This window comes from Narcine bancroftii, chromosome 8 (genome assembly GCF_036971445.1).
Source record: "Narcine bancroftii isolate sNarBan1 chromosome 8, sNarBan1.hap1, whole genome shotgun sequence".
NCBI lineage: Eukaryota > Metazoa > Chordata > Chondrichthyes > Torpediniformes > Narcinidae > Narcine > Narcine bancroftii.
In genome coordinates, this window is record NC_091476.1 from 84260114 (window position 1) to 84280567 (window position 20454).

The 20454-nt window shown below is 37.5% G+C and overlaps 1 protein-coding gene across 11 annotated transcripts in view; it reads left to right on the plus strand.

The window, feature by feature from the left end:
* Positions 1–20454, plus strand: part of arhgap32b (Rho GTPase activating protein 32b) — a 618422-nt gene that overhangs the window by 392066 nt on the left and 205902 nt on the right. For all 11 annotated transcript variants that reach the window (XM_069894391.1, XM_069894400.1, XM_069894389.1 and 8 more), the window contains one exon: positions 13313–13450. In XM_069894391.1, coding sequence (XP_069750492.1) covers positions 13313–13450 — 138 coding nt within the window. The remainder of the gene's footprint in view (positions 1–13312; positions 13451–20454) is intronic.

A 20454-nucleotide genomic window follows, 5' to 3' on the forward strand; every position in this document is an offset into this window, starting at 1 on the left:
TTCCTCTTTTGATGACAATTACTGGGAGCATTGAATAAATAGGACTAAGGAATTATAGAAGAGCTTTTCTATCCAGTGCACAGTATCTTTAATCCACTGCCAACAAGGAGGAGATTTCAGATTCAGATTTATTGTTAGAGTACATATATGACATCGTATACAATCTTGAGATTCTATTTTCTGCGGATGAGGAAGAATTATCACTTATTGGTAGTTTAAAAATAACTGTACTCAATGTGCACATGTAAAGAAATAACGAAAGGTAAACAAACAGCAATACAGAGAGAGAGAGAACAAGTAAGAGTCCTTAAATGAGTCCCCTGATTGAGTTTGTCATTGAGGTGTCTGATGATGGAGGGGTAGCAGCTGTTCCTGAACCTGGTGGTGCGAGACTTGTGGAAACCATACCTCTTTCCTGATGGAAGCAGCGAGATCAGAGCATGTGCTGGGTGGTGTGCATCCTTGATGATTGCTGCTGCTCTCCAACGGCTGCGTTCTCCATAGATGTTCTCGATGGTGGGGAGGGTTTTGCCTGTGATGTCCTGGGCTGACGTCCAGGAGCATCAAAATTAGGACTGACAGGGTTCTTCCCGCATGCTGTGAAACCTGATGAGCACCATCTTGTAACCATGTAGATCATCCCAAATATTTATATATTAATTATGATTATTCATCGGACTTGTCAGCCACGGGGGGCATGGCAAGATGGCGTAAGGAACAGACGTGCCTTCCAGTCCTCTCCTGACTCTGAGTTATTGTTTTGTTTTTAAGTGCCCGTTAAAACTCTTTAAAAAGTTTATAAATAGTAAGAGGTGTTAAATTAATATCTAATGGTACATTTGCTAAAAAAAAGTAAAAGAAAATGCCAACAGATTGTTAAAAAATTACATTTCCTGAAATTATCTGAGCCTACCTGTTTACAAGAAGCCAGGACTCAGCGTGGAATGGATGCAGGAGAAGAAGTGCAGGATTCGGCATTGGAACTTCGTTCTGTACTGGTAGGGCTCTTTAAAGATGTCGCCCGGCAGCCTTTGGAACAAAGGGCTAGCCAGGCGCGTGTATTTCAAACAACACCCACTGTGTGCGCTGTTGCTGAGAGTTTGACAGCTGAATCAGCTGGGACGCCACCAGCTGGAGAGTTAAAGAGCCGATCTCCGATTGATATAGCGGTAGCGCTGCGAAATGCACCACCAGTTATGACGGTTTCCCCAGGTTTGGATATAATGAAGGTTTTTGATGAGATATGGCTTAAAGATAACCCTGACTATCAGCCTCCTGATATTGCTGAGGGGGCTGTGGCAGGGGTTTCTGCACGGAGCCATATTGCAAGAAAGGCTGCTAAACCAAGGGAAGGGACAGAAGATCCTTTGGTCTCTCAGAAACAGCAGGATCCTACTATGTCTGAATCTACCTTTGCTGATATGCTTATCAAGACTCTTGAATTTAAGTTATATTCTTCAATGAAACAGCTAGGTAATTCCTATGACCCAGGTCTATTCCAAGCTTAATACATTGGTGGATATTAACACTCAACAGATGGCTGACTATGGAGCTTTTAAACTTGGAACTAATGAAAGACTTGATATGTGTGATCAAGGTTTAGTTGATGTACAAGGTCAATTGCAAGATGTAAACAAAACAATTGAAACATTGCAGATTCAGAATAAAAATTTAGCAAAAAAGGTTGTTTATTTGGAGAATCAATCTAGACGGAACAACGTAAAAATTGTTGGTTTGCCAGAAGACATAGAAGGGCCAGATCCAAGAAAATTTTTTACTGAATGGATTCCACGAGTGTTAGGACAAGACAAGTTTCCCGAAGGTTTAATATTGGAACGTGCTCATAGAGCTTTGAGAAGGAAACCTTTTTCAGGACAGAATCCAAGACTTGTTCTGGTCTGTGGCTTAAACTACTGTGATTGAGAGACAATTTTATGTGTGGCTATTAGAAATTCACAGCAAAATAGATCTCCTTTGATGGTTCAGAACAATCGTGTCTTTTTTTATCCGGATCTGAGTCAAGAAATTATGTTTCAACAACGTGAATTTAATTCCGTGAAAGAGCTGTTGTGGAAAAAAGGATATAAGGCAACATTTAGGTACCCTGCGGTATTGAAGATTTTTCAGGATGGATATCAGCCAAAGTTCTTTGATAATCCTAAAGAAGCTATGGACTTTGCTCAATCTTTACTGATTACGCAATTTCAGGAACGGCGTAGTCCTCCACAGTCTCCAAAGAGAGTGGAGATACAAGATGGGAATCAGATTTCAAGAAGAAATGGAAGCAATTGTGGTTGAAGTGGCAAAGTTGATTAAAAAAAACAAATCTTTTACTTTTTTCTTGAGAAGATTTCAGATAATGATGATAGTTTAATATGAAATGGGAGTTGGGAGAGGGAACTGGGTGGGCATTATTTTCCAGAAGTCATCAGCTACATGTGAGTTATCTCACACCCAGTATTTTGTGGGAGTTACCGCATTGTGCGGTTTAAATAGGAAGAGGTAGTTGACCTCTTGCCTGTTTTTTTTTTCTTAATTTTTGGGTTAAGGAGTGAAGTTTTTTTAAATTACTTTATTTTAAAATAAATATATTTTTATCTCTTTTCTTTTTTTCGTTTTTAATTGTAGTTTTAAGAGGGAATAAGGGGAGGAGTTTTTCCTTTTTTTTCTCTTTGTTTTTGGGGGGTTTCTTTTTTTTCTCCTTCTCTTTTTCTTTTTTTTCTTTCTTCTTTTTTTTTGGTTGTTGAGTTGTAAGGAATGTCTAAATTGAAGTTTGCTTCTTTTAATGTCCAGGGTTTAAATAATCCTATTAAGCGTAAGAAAGTACTTGCTTACTTAAAAAAATTAAAAGTTGATGTGGCTTTTTTGCAGGAAACTCATTTAACAGATAAGGAACATTTGAAACTCAAACGTGAATGGGTTGGACAAGTTTTTTATTCTTCATTTAATTCAAAGGCAAAAGGAGTGGCAATTTTGGTGCACAAGAATTTACCATTTCAGTTACAGAATGAAGAGAAAAATGGTGGAAGATTATTAAAATCGTACAATGTACAATTTTTAATGAAGCTGGACTTTGCTTGATGTTTATGCTCCGAATGTTGAGGATACAGCTTTTGTTGTGGATATGTCTTTATTACTTGATCAATCAAATTCTAATGTGATGATTGGGGGAGATTTAAACGTCGTATTGGAGCCTTTATTGGACAAGTATCCAAGAGTAATTAAGAAATCTAAGATGGCAGTTCAAGTAACTAATATGATGTCAGATTTGAATTTAGTTGATATTTGGTGAAGATTTAATCCTACAGAGAAAGATTTTTCTTTTTATTCTTCGCGCCATAATTCTTTTTCTAGAATTGATTATTTTTTAATTTCAACACATTTGCAGGATAGGGTTGTATCGGTGGATTATAAGGCAAGATTGGTTTTGGACCATTCTTTATTATTATTAGAATATCAGAATTCACAAGATGTTCAGAAAGCTTCAAGATGGAGATTTAATACTATGTTATTACAAAAACCAGAATTTATTAGTTATTTAAAACAACAAGTTGAAGTTTTTATTAGTAATAATACTAATTCTGTTTCTAGTCATTTTGTTTTATGGGATGCAATGAAAGCTTTTTTACGAGGTCAAATTATCAGTTATGCTTCTAAAGTAAAGAGAGAGAGACTTAAAGAGATTGAAGATTTAGAGAAAAAGATAACTGCTACTGAAAAAGAATTTCAAAAAAATGCTACTGAAATGCAAAAGAATCGGTTAACTAATTTAAAATTTAAATATAATGAATTACAAACTTATCGGTTTGAATGTTTAATGAATCGAACTAAACATAAGTTTTATGAATGGGGTGAGAAAGCTCATAAAGTTTTATCATAGCAGTTAAAAAAGGAACAATTATCTAGGATTATACCAGCAATTAGAAAGAAATCGGGTATTACTTTTAGCCAAAAGGAAATTAATGAGGAATTTTTTAATTTCTATAAAAAATTATATACCTCAGAATGTGAAGATGTAACTGAAGATGTTATAGATTCTTTTTTGAAAAATATTAAATTGCCACAATTGAATCAAGAAGACAGACAAGAGTTAGATAAATCCTTTACAGAAAATGAAATAGAAATGGCGATAAGAGATATGCCAAATGGAAAGGCACCTGGTGAAGATGGAGTTTTATAGAGTTTTATAAAACTTTTTATGCTGATATATCTCCTATTTATAAGGATGTATTACATACAACAAATTTATAATACTTTTCAATTACCTGAGTCTTGTTCTAATGCAATAATTACAGTTATACCAAAAAAAGATAAAGATCCTTTACAGGTTTCTTTTTATAGACCAATATCGCTGTTAAATGTGGATTATAAAATTGTAGCTAAAGTTATGGCTAATCGACTAGCTCAATATTTGCCTAAAATAATACATAGTGACCAAACGGGATTTATAAAAAATAGATATGCATCAGATAATATTTTGCGTTTAATAACTTTGATAAACAAATCTAAATCTCAGATAAATTATCCAATAGTGGTTTCACTGGATGCAGAGAAGGCTTTTGATGGAGTTGAATGGAAGTTTTTGTTTAAAGTACTTGAGAAATTTGGTTTTGGTTCTTTATTTATTGGATTGATAAAGGCTTTATATAATAGGCCGAAGGCTAGAATTACTGTCAATGGGCGGATCTCAGAATCTTTTAATTTAACAAGGTCTACTAGACTAGGATGCCCATTGTCGCCTGCTTTATTTGCTATAGTTATTGAACCTTTGGTATAATTAATACGCCAAAACAAAAATGTTAAAGGTATGAGGGTTTTGAATGAGGAATATAAGATTAATTTATTTGCTGATGATGTTTTATTATATTTGGTGGATCCGGGTATTTCTTTACCAGCAATTCAAAAATGTTTAGAAAACTATGGTCAATTACCTGGTTATAAAGTAAATTGAGCTAAAAGTGAAATTCTATCAATTTCTAAAGAAGATTATTCAATATATAAAAGTATTACCAATTTGAAGTGGACTGCACAAATTAACTATTTAGGAATTAATGTTAATATGGAGTTTCAAGACATATTCAATTAATTATCTTCCTTTAATAAAAAGGATTAAATTAGATTTGATTAGGTGGAAGGATTTACCTTTGGGTTTATTAGGGAGGATTAATACTATAAAAATGAATATCTTTCCTTGAATACAATATTTGTTTCAATCAATTCCTTATTTTTTAAACAAAAGTTTTTTTAAGGATTTATATAAAGCAATTAGAGACTTCTTATGGAAGGGAAAATTTACGAGGGTGGCGATGAGAAAGTTGATGTGGGATTTCCAATTTGGAGGTTTAAGATTACTGAATTTTCAGGATTATTATGAAGCAGCTCAATTCAAATTTCTTAGTGCATTAATGAATATGGATGATCCGCCCAGTTGGGCAAAGGTAGAAATGGCGGTTATTTTAGAAAAATCTCCTCATGAGTTTTTGTTTTGATGGAATAAAAATTTATTACGAACTTATGATGTACCAGTATTGAAGCATTTATTGAATTTATGGACAAGTAAACTTAATAAATTGGGGCTCAAAAATAAATGGTCTAGACGATTGCCATTATATAATAATCAACTTGTTCCTTTTAAGGTCTCCAATATCACCTTGAAACAATGGGAAAGGAAGGGAATAAAAAAACTTATCTGATTGTTTTTCTGAGGGATGTTTTTGTTCCTTTGATGAATTACAAAGAAAATTTGGTATTAGTGGAAATTCTGTATTTGTGTATTATCAATTAAGATCTTTTGTAAAACAGATATGTGGTCGTCATATGATCTTATTGCCTGATTCTAATTTTGAGGAATATGTACTTTCAATACCAAGAAAGGGATATATATCTGATATGTATTGTATTTTACAAGAAACCGAAAGTAAAAAAGATTGGGATAAAGATAAATTGAAATGGGAAAAAGATTTAGGTTTTACAATAGCTGAAGAAGCCTGGATGAAAATTTGTCAGAATAGTATTCGGAAATTAATTAATGCTAGATTAGCGATGATTAATTATAATTTTATACATCAGTTATATTTAACACCGGAGAAACTAAAAAAGTTTGGCCTTAGTAAGTCGGATTGCTGTTTTCGTTGTGACCAGGCGGCTAATACTTTTTTGCATACTGTCTGGCTTTGTGATCGATTGCAACAGTTTTGGAAAGGTATTCAATCTATACTTAATAGTTTATATAATATTTGTCTTGTATTAGATCCTAATATATTTTTATTAGGGAATATGCAATCACTAATTGATTTAGGTTTAAAGGATTATCAGATTTCCTTTATCTATTTAGCTTTAGCTGTGGCCAAGAAATGTATAGCACTTACTTGGAAAGATAGAAATATATTAACTTTAGACAGGTGGCATTTGGAGATGAAATCCTGTTTGACTATGGAAAGGATATCTTTTTCAATTCAGGATAGGATGTCTTTTTATAGGTCAAAGTGGACTCCGTTTATTAAATATATGCATTTAAGTTTGCTTTAAATATGTTTTTAAGTGTGATATTTTAGTATTGATAACTTTTTTTTGTTAGTATCTTTACTTGTTGTTTTATCTTTTTTTGTAAGTGGGCTTTTTTTATATATAATGTTCATTTTATTAACTCTTCACTCTTTATTTTGGGGGGTGGTTAGACTAATTTTAAGTTAGGTTATTAATGTTGTGTAATAATCATTGCGGGGGGGTTAGTTTATTTAGTTTACCGATGTGGTACTGTAATTTTATTATCTTACTTTTATTCTTTTTAAATGTAATCCTTTATTTTATTCATGTTATAAAATCTTAAATAAAGTTTAAAAAAAAAGGACTTGTCAGCCACAAACGAGCCTGCAGCTGACGTGGACATTTACCCCTCCATAAATCTTCGTCCGCGAAGCCAAGCCAAAGAAGAAAGAAGAAGAAAGATGTACTGTGTGTTTTGTGTCTGCACCATGGTCTGGAGAGACACTATTTCATCATATTGTATATGTACAGTCAGATGATAATAAATATGAAAGTTTTATTTGATATTTGCTGAATTCAGCATGGTTGAGGAGGAGGGTGTGAAGTGGCATCAGGGTAATATGGGCAAGCTAAATGGAGTGGGTAGGAGTATGGCAGATTTGTAAAAATGTGAGGTTATTCACTTTGGCGAAAATACAAAAGATGAGGGTTTGAAAATAGAAAATAAATCTGCAGATGCTGGACACCTGAAATCAAAACAAAGAAAGAAAAACAGAACTGAGAAGGGGTTGTGCTCATGACCCAGTCACAGATGCTGTCTGACTGATTCACTGCTTCTAGCATTCCAGTTTTTATCTCAGAAATGCAGAATATTTGCTGAATAGGAAGAGACTGGTTAATGTTTATGCTCAAAGATGCCCGAGTTAACTTGAAAGGACAATTTGGAAGTTCAGTAGGTGATCAGAAAGTCAAATCGTAAGTTGGGCTTCATAAAGGAGGGATTTTATTGGAGGAGTATGGAAAGTGTACTGCAATTGTAGAGTATTGTACTTGCTGAGATTTCATCCTGGAGTATTGTGTGGTTATGTGTAGTGCTAGACTCCTGACCGAAGACAATGTACATGTGATTTTGGGAGTACAGTGAAGATTCACTGGACTGGTTCCAGCATTGGCAGGTTTGCAGTACTAGGAGACAACGACCATATTGTCCAGAGTTTAAAAAGACTAAGAGTAGAAATCAGCAAAATTTACCAAACTGTTTGAAGCATTGGTAGGCTACGTTTATATATTTCTATGAGGAGATTGATCAGGGACATATTTTGAGAACCCGAGCTAGACTGCTTCAGTGAGATGTGAAAATGTTTCTGCAATAAGAATGGTACACCTTTGGAATTTTATTATGCAGGCCTATTCCAGTCCATGACATCTAGTTTGCCTCATCCACTTCAGCCCTGTAGGACCAATCTTACTCCAGGGCATAGTCCCAAAGAGATGGAATTCACTCCAATCCCACAACACCAGCTGCATCAGCAATGAGAATTTTGCTGCACAACTTCCCCGAAGACCCTTCACTCACATCTAATTTGAGAGCGTCCCCTCACAGTTCCTCATAAGGACCCTTCACCATAAGGTCCAGGGAATAAAGTCCTAACCTATTTAATTTTTCCCTGTAACTCAGTTCCTGGAGTCAAGGCAACATCTTAGTAAATCTTCTCTGCACTCTTTCTACCTTATTGATATCTGTCCTGTAGTTAGGTGGCTAAAACTGCATACAATACTCCAAAGTTGGTCTCACCAGTGTCTCATATAACTTTACCATAATATCCCAACACTTATACTGAATACTTTGATTTATGAAGGCCAATATGAGAAAAGGTCTCTTTACAACCCTGTCCACCTCTGACACCACTTTCAGGGAATTATGTATCTGTATTCCCAGATCCCTCTGTTCTACCGTACTTCTCAGTGCCTGACCATTTACCATGTATGTCCTTTTTTGGTTTGTCCTTCCAAAATGCTGGTCCAGATCCCTCTGCAAGCTTTGAAAACCTTCCTCTCTGTCCACAGTGCCTCCAATCGTAATGTCATCTGCAAACTTGCTGATCCAATTTCCCATATTATCATCCAGATCATTGATATAAATGACAAACAATGATCTCAGCATGAATTCCTGAGGCACACCACTAGTCACAGGCTTTCAGTTTGGGATGCAATCATCCACCACTACTCTCTGGCTTCTCCCATCAAATCTAATTTACTACTTCACCAGTATCTGAACCTTGTCAAAGGCCTTACCAAAGTCCATGTTGACAACATCCACAACCTTTCCTTCATCAACTTCCTGGTAACCTCCTTGAAAAATTCTTTTAAGGTTGATTAAACATGGCCTACCATGCACAAAGCCATGTTGACTAACCAAATAATTATATATCTGATCATCTGGAGGAACTTTCAAAATATGTACATCCCAGGGTGCCACAAAGTAAAATCGTGGCTCAGGGGTGGCATTAAAATCAAAGACAGGTGTACAAATGTAGACACCTTGCAATCAAGTTCAGGGGAATTCATAATGGAGAACAAGGTGATGACAGATCAATTGAATAAATGATTTGATCTGTCTTGACTAAAGAATATATATATACAGAACATTATAGAGTACCTGGAGTCCAAAGGACTAGCACAGAGGTGGAATGAATGAAAATTGTATCAGTTATGATACTGTGTTCAGTAAATTGATGGTGTTGAAAGTGGATAAATCCCCGAGGCTTGATAGTTGCTATCCCAGAGTGCTTAAGGAGGTGTCCAAAACAATAGTGATTATTTTTCAATATTCTCTGCACTCTGGATCAGTTCCTTTGGATTAGAGGAGGATTGCTAATGTGACATCCATCACTTTTTAAGAAAGGAGGAAGAAAGAAGCCAGGGAATGATAGACCAGTTTGCCTGACTTCAGTGGTGCGGAAAATGTCAGAGTCAATGATTAAAGATGACATTGCTGTGCATTTCGAGAAGCCTGACAAAATTAGTCCAAGTTAGTATGGTTTTACAACATCTTTTCAATTCTCTTTTGTGGATTCTGCTAGTTGAGTGAACAACAGTAGACCAGTTGATCTGGTGTATTGGACATGCAAAAGGACTTTGTGGAGATCCAGCATAAAAGATTGGTGTGCAAAACTGGTGAACATACTGTAAGAGGTAATGTATTGAAGTGGATAGGCAACTGATTGGCAGGCAGGAAGCAAAGAGTGGTAATAAATTATTTGTTTTCAGATTGGCAGGGCGTTGTGAAGTATCAGAAAGATCAATGCTGGGAACCCAACTAATTACAATGTAGAAATTGAATGTAATATCTTAAATTTGCTGATGACACGAAGCTGTGCGGCAGTGTGAACTGTGAGAGATTCCAAGAGACTGAAGGTGACTTGAACAGATTAGAAGAATGGGAACATCCATCCAGATGCAGTAAAACATAGAGAAATGTGAGGGTCAGTAATAGAAAGGGAGATTATTATCTGAATGGAAAGATATTTGGAAAATGAATGTGCAACAAGACCTGGATGCCACAGTACATCAGGTATTGCAGGCTGGAATGTAGATACAGTAGGTGGTGAAGAAGCAAGTTGAGACCACACCTTTAGTACATGTGCAGTTTGGGTCCAATCTAAGAAAGGACATGCTTGCTGCTGCGAAGTGGATCAGTTGTGGGGAATGAAGGGATGAGGCAGGAACTAGCGAGAATAAATTAGAAGCATATGTTTAAGAGTGAAAGCACAGAAGTCATGTGGAGGAAGTTTAGGGACCATTTTTGTAGGGTTCTAGATAGGTTTTTCCCCACTGGGACAAGGAAAAGATGGTAGGAAAGGGGAACCATTGCTGACAAATCAGGTCAGGCAACAAGTCAAGAGGAAGAAGGAAGCAGACATTAGATATAGGAAGCAAGAAACAGGAAGGGCTCATGAGAAGCATATGATAGCCAGGAAGAAGCATAAGAAAGTACTGAGGAGAGCTCGAAGGGGGCATGAGAAGGCCTTGGCATGTAGGATTAAGGATAACCCCAAGGCGTTCTACGCATATGTGAAGAACCGAAGGATGACGAGAATGAAGGTGGGGCAGCTGAAGGATAAGGGAGGCAACCAACATGTGCCTGGAGGGGGAGGAGGTTGGGGAGGTCCTAAATGAATACTTTGTGTCATTATTCACAAGAAAAAAAGACCTTGATCATGGTGAGATTGAAATGGAACAGGCCTATGTGCTGGTCAGTGTGAAGATTAAGGGAGTGGAATTTTTTAATCTTAAAAACATTAAGGTTGTTAACTCCCCAGGGCAGGATGCAATATACCCCAGGCTGCTGTGGGAGGTGAGAGAAGAAATAGCTGGGGCAATAGATATGATCTTTGAATCCTCTTTGGCCACAAGGGAGGTGCTGGAGGATGGGAGAATGGCAAGTGTAGTCCCATCGTTTAAAAAAAGGTAATAGGGAGAATCTTGAGAATTATAGACTGGCACATCTTATGTCAGTGGCGTGTAAACTAATGGAGAGAATTCTTAATGATAGGATCTATGAGCATTTGGAGAAGTACAGTCTACTCAAGAATAGTCAGCTTGGCTTTGTGAAGGTCGTGCCTCACGAGTTTAATTGAGCCTTTTGAGAAAGTAACAAAAGAAATAGATGAGGGTAGGGTGGTAGATGTGGTCTTCATTGATTTTAGCAAGGCATTTGACAAGGTCCCCCATGAGAGAATCAACTAGAAAAGTCATGAGGCACAGGATCAATGGAAAATTGGCTGTATGGATTAAAAAAATGGCTTGTAGTAAGAAAGCAGAGAGTGGTAGTAGTAGAAGTTCTGTGACTAGTGAAGTGCTGCAGGGATCTGTTCTGGGACCCCTGCTCTTTGTGATTTTAATGATGGGTCAGTAAGTTTGCAGATGACACTTAGGTTGGAGGAGTTGTGGATGGAGGTGAAGGTTGTTGGAGGTTACAAGAGGATATAGACGGGATGCAGCGTTGGACAGAAACATGGCAAATGTAGTTTAATCTGATGCAGTTTGGAAGAACTAACCAGAAGGCTGAGTACAGGTTAATGGTCAGTTAGAGTGTGGATGAACAGAGGGACCTTGGGGTTCAAATCCATATATCACTCAAGGTTGCCGCACATAGGTTAGTTAAGAAGGCCTATGGGATGCTGGGTTTCATTAATAGGGGGATTGAATTCAGGAGTAGAGAGGTCATGTTACAATTCTACAAATCTTTGGTAAGACCACACTTAGAGTATTTTGGGTTGCCCCATTGTTGGAAGAATGTGGAAGATATGGAGAGGGTGCAGAGATTTACTAGGATGTTGCCTGGATTGGGAAACAAGTCTTATGAGGCAAGGTTAGCAGAGCTGGGACTTTTCACTTTGGAGCATAGAAGGATGAGAGGAGACTTGATAGAGGTCTACAAGATTGTGAGAGGCATCGATACGGTGGACATCCGGCGCCTGTTTCCTAGGGCAGGATCAGCAAACATCAGAGGACACATGTACAAAGTTAAGGGAGGGAAGTTTAGGGGAGATATCAGGAGTAAGTTTTTTTACACAGAGAGTTGTGGGTACCCAGAATGCCTTGCCGAGGATAGTTGTGGAAGCTTAAACATTGGGGGCATTTAAGAGACTCTTAGACAGACATATGGATGAAAGAAATATAGAGGATTAAGGGGTAGGGATGATTTAGAATTTTTTTTTTAAGGAAGGAATATATGGGTCGGCACAACATCAAGGGCTGAGGGCCTGTACTGAGCTGTAGTGTTCCATAAAGGTTCACCAGTCTCATTCCTGAGATGGCAAGAATGACCTATGATGAAAGACAGGATAGACTAGGGTAATACCCTTAAGACTTAGAAGAATGAGAGGGGATGTCATCGACACATAAATTTCTGACAGGTTAGGTGCAGGAAATATGTTCCTGATGTTGGGAAAGATCAAAACAAGGGAGGGGGGGGTCACAGTCCAAGGATAAGTGGGAAGCAGCCATTTAGGTTTGAGATGAGGATAAACCTCTTCAATGAGAGATTTGTGAGCTTGTGGAATTCACTGCCACACAATGTTTTTGATGCCAGTTCGTGGCCCTTCAAGCTAAAGGGATCAAGGGGTCTGGAGAGAAAGGAGAAGTAGGGTATTGATGTTTCATGATCAGCCATAGTCATATTGAATGGTGGCACAGGCTCGAATGGATGATTAACTTTCTCCTGCCTCTATTTTCTCTGAAATTCTATGAGGAATTTTTTTTCTCTCTTTGACACCAGTTTGTTTCTCTCTTTGTAGACGTATCTTTTTCTTGAGTATAGTTTACACTACCGATAAGTAGAAATTCTGCCTGACCCGCAGGAAACTAGAATCTTAGGGTTGTATGTGATATCATGTATGTACTCTGTCAATAAATTTGAACTTGAATGTGATAATTAGCAAAAATGTTCTGATTGAAGGATGTCACTAGTAGAATTACTGTATAAAATGGCTATTTATGATCATAAACAAATATCATGTTCCAAATGATGTGCTTATATAGTTGAAACTTTGTGACGATGTATCAAATTTAATGCAAAAATCTGGCAGTTAATTCAAATAGATTTGGAATTGAAAAATGGGGTTAAATCTATATTGTATCAGAATGATGTGTTTCAGAGAAGATGAAGAAGAATTTGAAACTTTACCAAAATGTTTTGACAATTTTCCAATGTAAATCTTAACTATTTTCAAGGCAATTTTTAAAAGAAAATATCTTGTTTTAAAGGACATATTTTGGCTCTCAAGTGATGCATGGTCAGTAAATTCTCCTCTCTCTGCAGGGCAGGAGTTGGATTGTGAAGAGGAGCTATGAAGATTTCCGGGTGCTGGATAAACATCTCCATCTCTGTATTTATGACCGCCGATTTTCCCAGCTGGTGGAGCTGCCCCGTACAGACTGGCTGAAGGACAGTGCAGAGGTAGGGTAGCAGGTTCTATGTTCCCCAAGGTGTGGCTCATGATTTACAGATATGGAGGGAAACCAGAAATAGTCTTTCTCACACATGCCAATGTGAACTAAACATTGGAATGGAAACCTGCAGAGAAAAGCTGATGAATAACAGTTGTGGCATGCGGGACTCCAATGATGTGTCTGGTTCATGTGATGGTGGTGTGTATCCCTTGTAGCATGCATGCTCTCTGTATGTTCCTGGTTCGAGGCGGCAGACATTTTTTGGCTTCCTAGGCAAAACCACTGGGCTTCGTACCTTGTGAGTTCTTTAATCTAGCCTCCAGTATTGTATGTGAATGACATTGAGGCAAACCACTTGCAGTTTAGATGTAAAAATTAAAGACCCCCCCCTTTCACTTGAATATCATTCCCAGTACCAAGGCCCCATCTATTTTACCCCAAAAGCCCCTGCTTATATTTGATGGCTACTATTCTCAGATACAACTGAATTGTGTGCCTCAGTGAGCTTGGCTGCATCCCATCCTCTGTTTTCTTCTCCCAATTCTACTTTTTTACCTCCCTCTCCTTGAGTTTATTGCCATTGGCCTCAATCCTCTTACTTTTTTTTCCTTTAGATCCTTGTTGCCTCAGTATTTCAAGCCTCAGTATTCCAGGATTCTTGACTAATTGCTGCCTTTCCATTCTTACTCTATTTCTCCTTGCTAAAAATACAGTTTCATTCTGCTCTTGAGCTGGATTAAACTTTTCCTAACAGCACTAGCAAGATGTTCTCTGGCTGAGTTGCACCCACTCCAGCTTTTAGAAGTCACATTTCTATTTCCCTTGTGATCTTTTTCCCACCTATCCATACCTGCACCTAGTTGCCTCGTAATTGGCCAAAGTAGATTGGAAGGGGGCACTAGCAGGGAGTGCAGCATAGTAGAGGTAGATGGAGTTTCTGTGAGAAATGTGGAAGGTGCAGAATAAATACATCCCAATCAAAGAGGAAATACTAAAATGGAAAAATAACACAACTGTGGCTGACAGTGGAAGTCAAAGCCAATGTAAAAGCAAAAAAGAGGGGATACAAGGAAGCAAAACAGTGGGAAGATAGAAGGATTGGGAGATTTTCAAGACTTGCAGAAGGAACTCAAAAAATCTCATAAGGAGAAAAAGATGAAATATGAAAGTCGGCTAGCAAATAATATCAAAGAAGATATAAAAAGCAAGTATATAAAGAGTAAAATAAAGGTGAGAGTAGATATAGAACCACTAGAAAATGAAGAAGGAGAAATAATAATGGGAGACCAGGAGATGGCAGAGGAGCTAAATGAGCATTTTGCATCAGTCCCCTGTGGAAGGCATGATCAGTGTGCCAGACATCCAAGGGTATCAGGGAAGACAATAAGATCATAAGATATGGGAACAGTAGGCCATTCAGCCCATTGAATGTGCTTTGCCATTCTATCATGAGCTGATCCATTCTCCAACTCAGCCCCACTCCCCTGCTTTCTCGCCATAACCTTTGATACCCTGACTATTCAGAACCTTATCAATCTATGCCCAGCAACCCAGCTTCTACAGTTGCCCATGGTCACAAGTTTTAGATGTTCATGACTCTCTGGCTAAAGAAATTCCTCAATATCTGTTTTAAGTAGGTGCCCTCTTGTCCTGGACTCCTCTACCATTGGGAAACAAACTTGTCCTTAACTACCCTGCCCAGGTCTTTCAACATTTGCGCCTCCCCCCCCCCCCCCCCACCAGCCCCCCACCCCCCCATTCTTCTGAACTTTGAGGAGTACGGTCTAAAATGTTCCACATCTGCTAATCCCTTCATTCCGGGTATCTTTTTTTGTGAAACTTTTCTGATCCCTCTACTATACCAGTACATCCTGTCTTTATTTTCATTGTGTGATGACATTGTTTAATAGGTTTAATGTATCATATATGTTGAATGTTGAGTGGGTGGGGAGGGGGGTGAAGGAGGGAGGGAGGGGGAAAAAAGGGGAGAAAATGACACTGTGTATATTCAAGAGGGAAATGTTTATGTGTATTTTGGTCAATATGGTTCATAGTGTGAAAAAAAAAGGAGCCCAAAACAGAACCCCGTACTCCAAGTGACGCCTCACGTGTGCCTTTCAAGCCTCATCATCATATCCCTGCCCTTATATCCTTTTCTTCTAGATCTGAATGTCAACATTGTATTTACCTTCTTCACCACTGACTCAACCTGGAGGATAACCTTCAGGGTATCGTGCACGAGGACTCCCAGGTCCCTGTGCACCTCTGAATTTCCACATTCAAATATTCTACCTTTTTATTCCTTTTTCCAAAGTGCATGACCATTCACTTTCCAATATTGTATTTAATTTGCTACTTCTTTGTTCATTCTTCTAATCTAAGTCTCTCTGCAGCCTTTCAGTTTCCTAATCACTACCAGCCCCTCCACCTAACTTGTTTCATCTGCAAATTTAGACCCAAAGCCATTCATTATGCGATTGTGCAATCCAAACCATTAACATACAATGCAAAAAGAAGTGGCCCCAACACTGATCCCTGCAGAGCACCAGTAGTCAACCAAAAGTGAGATCCCTTTACTCCTACTCGGTTTCCTGCCGACTAGCCAATGCTCTACCCACGCTAGAATCCTTCCTGTAATTCCATGGGCTCTCATTTTGTTAAGCAGCCTCATGTGCAACACCTTGTCAAAGGCCCTTTGAAAATCTTTTTCTTTTTAAAAAATTTTAGAGCTTTTCAGTAATAATAAATTTGTACTGTAAAATTATTGGATGTGCTCAGGAAAAAAGATTAAGAAAAGCATTGCGAGAATAATCATACATATGAATTCCCAAAGCACAGCCAAAATAATGGACATAATAAATGTATATTTTCCAAACCCCTGACCGTAAACAAGGTTGAAAGTTAGTGTTGATGAAACCAAGTAGCTCACTCTGAAGTGGGACAACACAGGGCCAAAATACTGTAATAACACTGAACTTGGAGATTATGGTAATAGTCCATGAACGGGCCCCATTAATTTGGAATTTAATGTTTGAATCATTAATTGCGTATCTAATTTTTTCCAAATTTAAGCAGGACATTATGTTCCTTTGTCATTGTTCATGAATAGGTGGGGTATTATCTTTCCACTTAATCAAAATGGCATGTCTGGCCAGCACCGAAGTAAAAGATAAAATGCAGCATTTAATTGGAGTTAGTAAAACATCGTCTTTTCCAAGAGTTCCACACAGAGCAACTCAGGGATTTAAATTGAGAATCACCAATAATGTGTGAAAAACTTCTCACCAATATTTTTCCAAACTAGGGCACGTCCTAAACATATGGATTAAAGAAGCATGACCTATTTTGTATTTATCACAATGAGGATTTATATCTGAGTAAAAGCGAGATAATTTGAGTTCAGACACGTGGGCCCAATGAACCACTTGGAACTGCAACAGACAGTGGCGAGCACATAGAGATGTAGTGTTAATCTGTTTGAAAATAGAGTCCCAAACCTCATTGGACAGCAAAAGGTTCAAATCCTGCAGCCAAGTATTCTTAATTTGGACTAAAGGAGTCAGTCTTAGACCAGTCAACTTGTCATAAATAACAGATATTAACCCTTTACCGGAAGGTTGTAATCCAAAAATTGTATTAAGGAGTGCTAAGAAAATCTAGGATTTGAGATTGAATAAAATGACTGATTTGTAAATATTTGAAAAAATTAGCATTTGGTAAATTGAATTTTCTAACCATTTGTTCAAAAGATGCAAAACTGTTATCAATAAAAAGGTCTTTAAAACATTTACTATCCAAATTTATACCGATCATTAAAAGCAGAATTCTGCAAGGAAGGTGAGAAAGGTGATTGGACAAAATGGAGCTTGCAAGAGAAAAGTCCTGAAATCCAAAATACCTTCTGAACTGCACCCATATACTCAAACTGTATTTAACAACTGGATTGTCAGTTACCGTATATTTGAGCATATGAGTCCTGAAATACAAAAAAATGAGGGTCGACTTATAGCCTGGATATACTTCTGAGTCCTTAAATTCAGCTCAAAATCCAATCCGTGCTGATCTTCATATAAGTTGATTCTTGAAAAACTGATTTGGCATATAAGTCGACCCAGAAAAAGGAAAAAAAACCCAACTGCGACAGATTTTCATTGAGATTGTTATTGAAAACAACAACACAATTAACGTCCTTCAAAATCACTACCATTGAAAACAACAAGACATTTAGAGCCCTTCAAAATAACTCACTATCATCATCTGAAACAAAGATGGCGGCGAGTACATCCATACTCTCACCATTTAAACAGTCATCATATGAGTCCCAGTCTCTATCTGATGAGGTGGTTTCAGCTTCGTCGTCAGTGTCCCAACAATAAATCATCTTCCGAGCCATCAGTTGCACAAGAGTGGCAAACGACTTTATCACAGTCTATACTTTAACTTTGTCTCCTGCCTTGAGCACGAAGTTACACAGCACATCAAGTGATGCAGCATGCATTGCCCCATCTTTTGTAAACAATTTTTCTGGACTCAAAATGATTCCATTCCTCGCGAACATAGTCTTTGAATGGCTTGTTAAAGCAGACATTGAGAGGTTGGAATATGTAGTGCTAATCTACTTTTAGTGTTCTCAGTTAAGTGGCTACGAAACATATCCCAGACCAACAAACTTTGTTCTTTGAGTAAACCGCTTGGCCACGTGTTCCACACATTGTCTAGCTATAGTTTTACACCATTTTCATCCATCCATACTTTTTCATGAAAATGTACAAAAATAACTGTAGAGAATTTAATTTTTGGTTTAATTTTGAATTTGAAGATTACCATGAGTTTTAACTTTGTCCCGTTAGCCATACACGATATCACCATGGTAAACGGGTCCTTTTGTGGCCTGAACTTCTGGTTTGCACAGTTTTAAGACCTTTCCATTCCACTGATCTATTGCCTATCATGTCGAAATTCATTTGTGTTTTGTCCATGTTTCTGATATTTGCCAGTGCAAACTGGTGTTTTGGCTGGTTCCGTATAATAAATTGGTGAAAACTTACAACTTTATGAACAGGATCTTTTGGTAGTTTCTGTGCAATTTTTGTTTTTTGGCTTAATACCAGATTTTTCATGTTCATTAAACTATTGCACCAGCCAACTGTAGACTCAAAATCATCACTGAGGTCTGGGTGCGACTTGGCCCACTGCAGTGCAAATGTTCTTACTTTATTTCGGGTGGCTATGTAGCAATCTTGCCTCTGTTCACGTACCCATTCTGCAATGCGGATTTTCTAACTCCAGCCAACGAGTGATTCCTTTTAGGTATTTTTCTTAAAGTCTCTTTTTTCTTCCAATCTCTTACCCACTTCTCATGCCCATCAAATTTTCTTGCAGCTGCCCAGTTGTTGGCATTCTTGGCTATTTCTATCACTTCCAACTTAAAGCTCGCTTCCTATTTTCATCGTGTGCTGCGTTGTGTCTATGGACCCTCCATGGTAGTAACCACCTCCAGCCGTCAGTTAACAGGGCATCTCAGCAGCCAGAAAATTGGGGTCGACTTATACGCCGGATATATCATTAAACCCTTAAAATGAGGCTGAAAAAGGGGGTGGACATATATGCCAAAATATACGAAAAAAATATGAAATGAAAGAGAGAATCCAAGAAATGCCAAGATAGAAACATTTTTGGTGGAATCTAATTCCATTTCTACCCAAGTTGGATGGTCAACTTGATTATGAAATTGTAACAAGAACACAAGATTACCATCCATTCCTTGCCATGTGTAAGATGATATAAGTGAATCAAAAAATGATTTAGGAATGAAGATTGATCTAGACTGAAAGAGATACATTTTAATAGAATTAACATGACCAATCAAAGAGATAGATAAAGGAGGCCATTTCATTAAAGGCAGTTTAAAATGGTTCTCAGTAGAGAAATTTTCCTTAAAAAGATGTTAATGATTCTTTATAATTGTAAATAACCAAGATCAGTAAAGGGAAAAGTTCACTCAAATGCAGATTTAACTTGTATCCTGAAAACTAACTAAATTGAGAAAGTAAGGATAGTTGGGAAAGTAAAGAAGTATCAGGGTTTGATATGAAAAGCAAAAGGTCACCTGCATAAAGGGAAACTTAATGTTCCGTTCCCTTCCTATTGATCCCTGAAATATCTCTGCATGTGTGAAATGCAATTGCTAGAGGTGCTAAGGCTAAATCCAAAAGTGATGGACATAAAGCACAACCTTGACAGGTTCCCCATTGGAGAATGAAAGGTTTTGATTGATGCAAGTTAGTAAGAATTGAAGCAGAAGGACATGAATATAGTAATTTAATCCATGTCATAAAATATGGTCCAAAATTCAATTTTTCCAAGATCCTAAATAAATAACCCCATTCCACCCTGTCAAACACTTTTTCTGCATCTAATGAGAGAACACATTCCAGGACTGCAGTGGGAGATGAATACAAAATATCCAATAAACAAAGAATCTTAAAATAAGAATAATAAAACCAGTCTGATCTTCAGAAATAATTGATGGTAAAATGTTCTCCAGCCTGCGAGTCAAAACTTCCAAAATCTTCATATCAACATTCAATAAAGAAATTGGCCTGTAGGAGGAGCATTCAACTGGATCTTTTCCTTTTTTTTTGCTATGAGGGATACATAAGCTTCATTAAAAGATGGAAGTTTTCCCTGTTTAAATGAATCAGTTAATACATAACTTAATTGGGGTACAAGCAATTTAGAAAAGGATTTGAAAAACTCTGCAGGATACCCTGGAGTTTTACCTGACTGTCTGTAATGAAGAGACAGCAAAATTATTTCATCTTGTGAAATAGGTTCTTTCAAACTCAAACAATTATTCAGAGAAAGCATGGGAATATTTAAGCGGTCCAAGAAACCTAACATTAGACCGTTATCATTAATAGACTCAGAGGCATAAAGCCTACAATAGAATTCCTTGAATGATTCATTTATTTTAGAATGGTCTGTGGTAATATTACCGTCATCCATCCA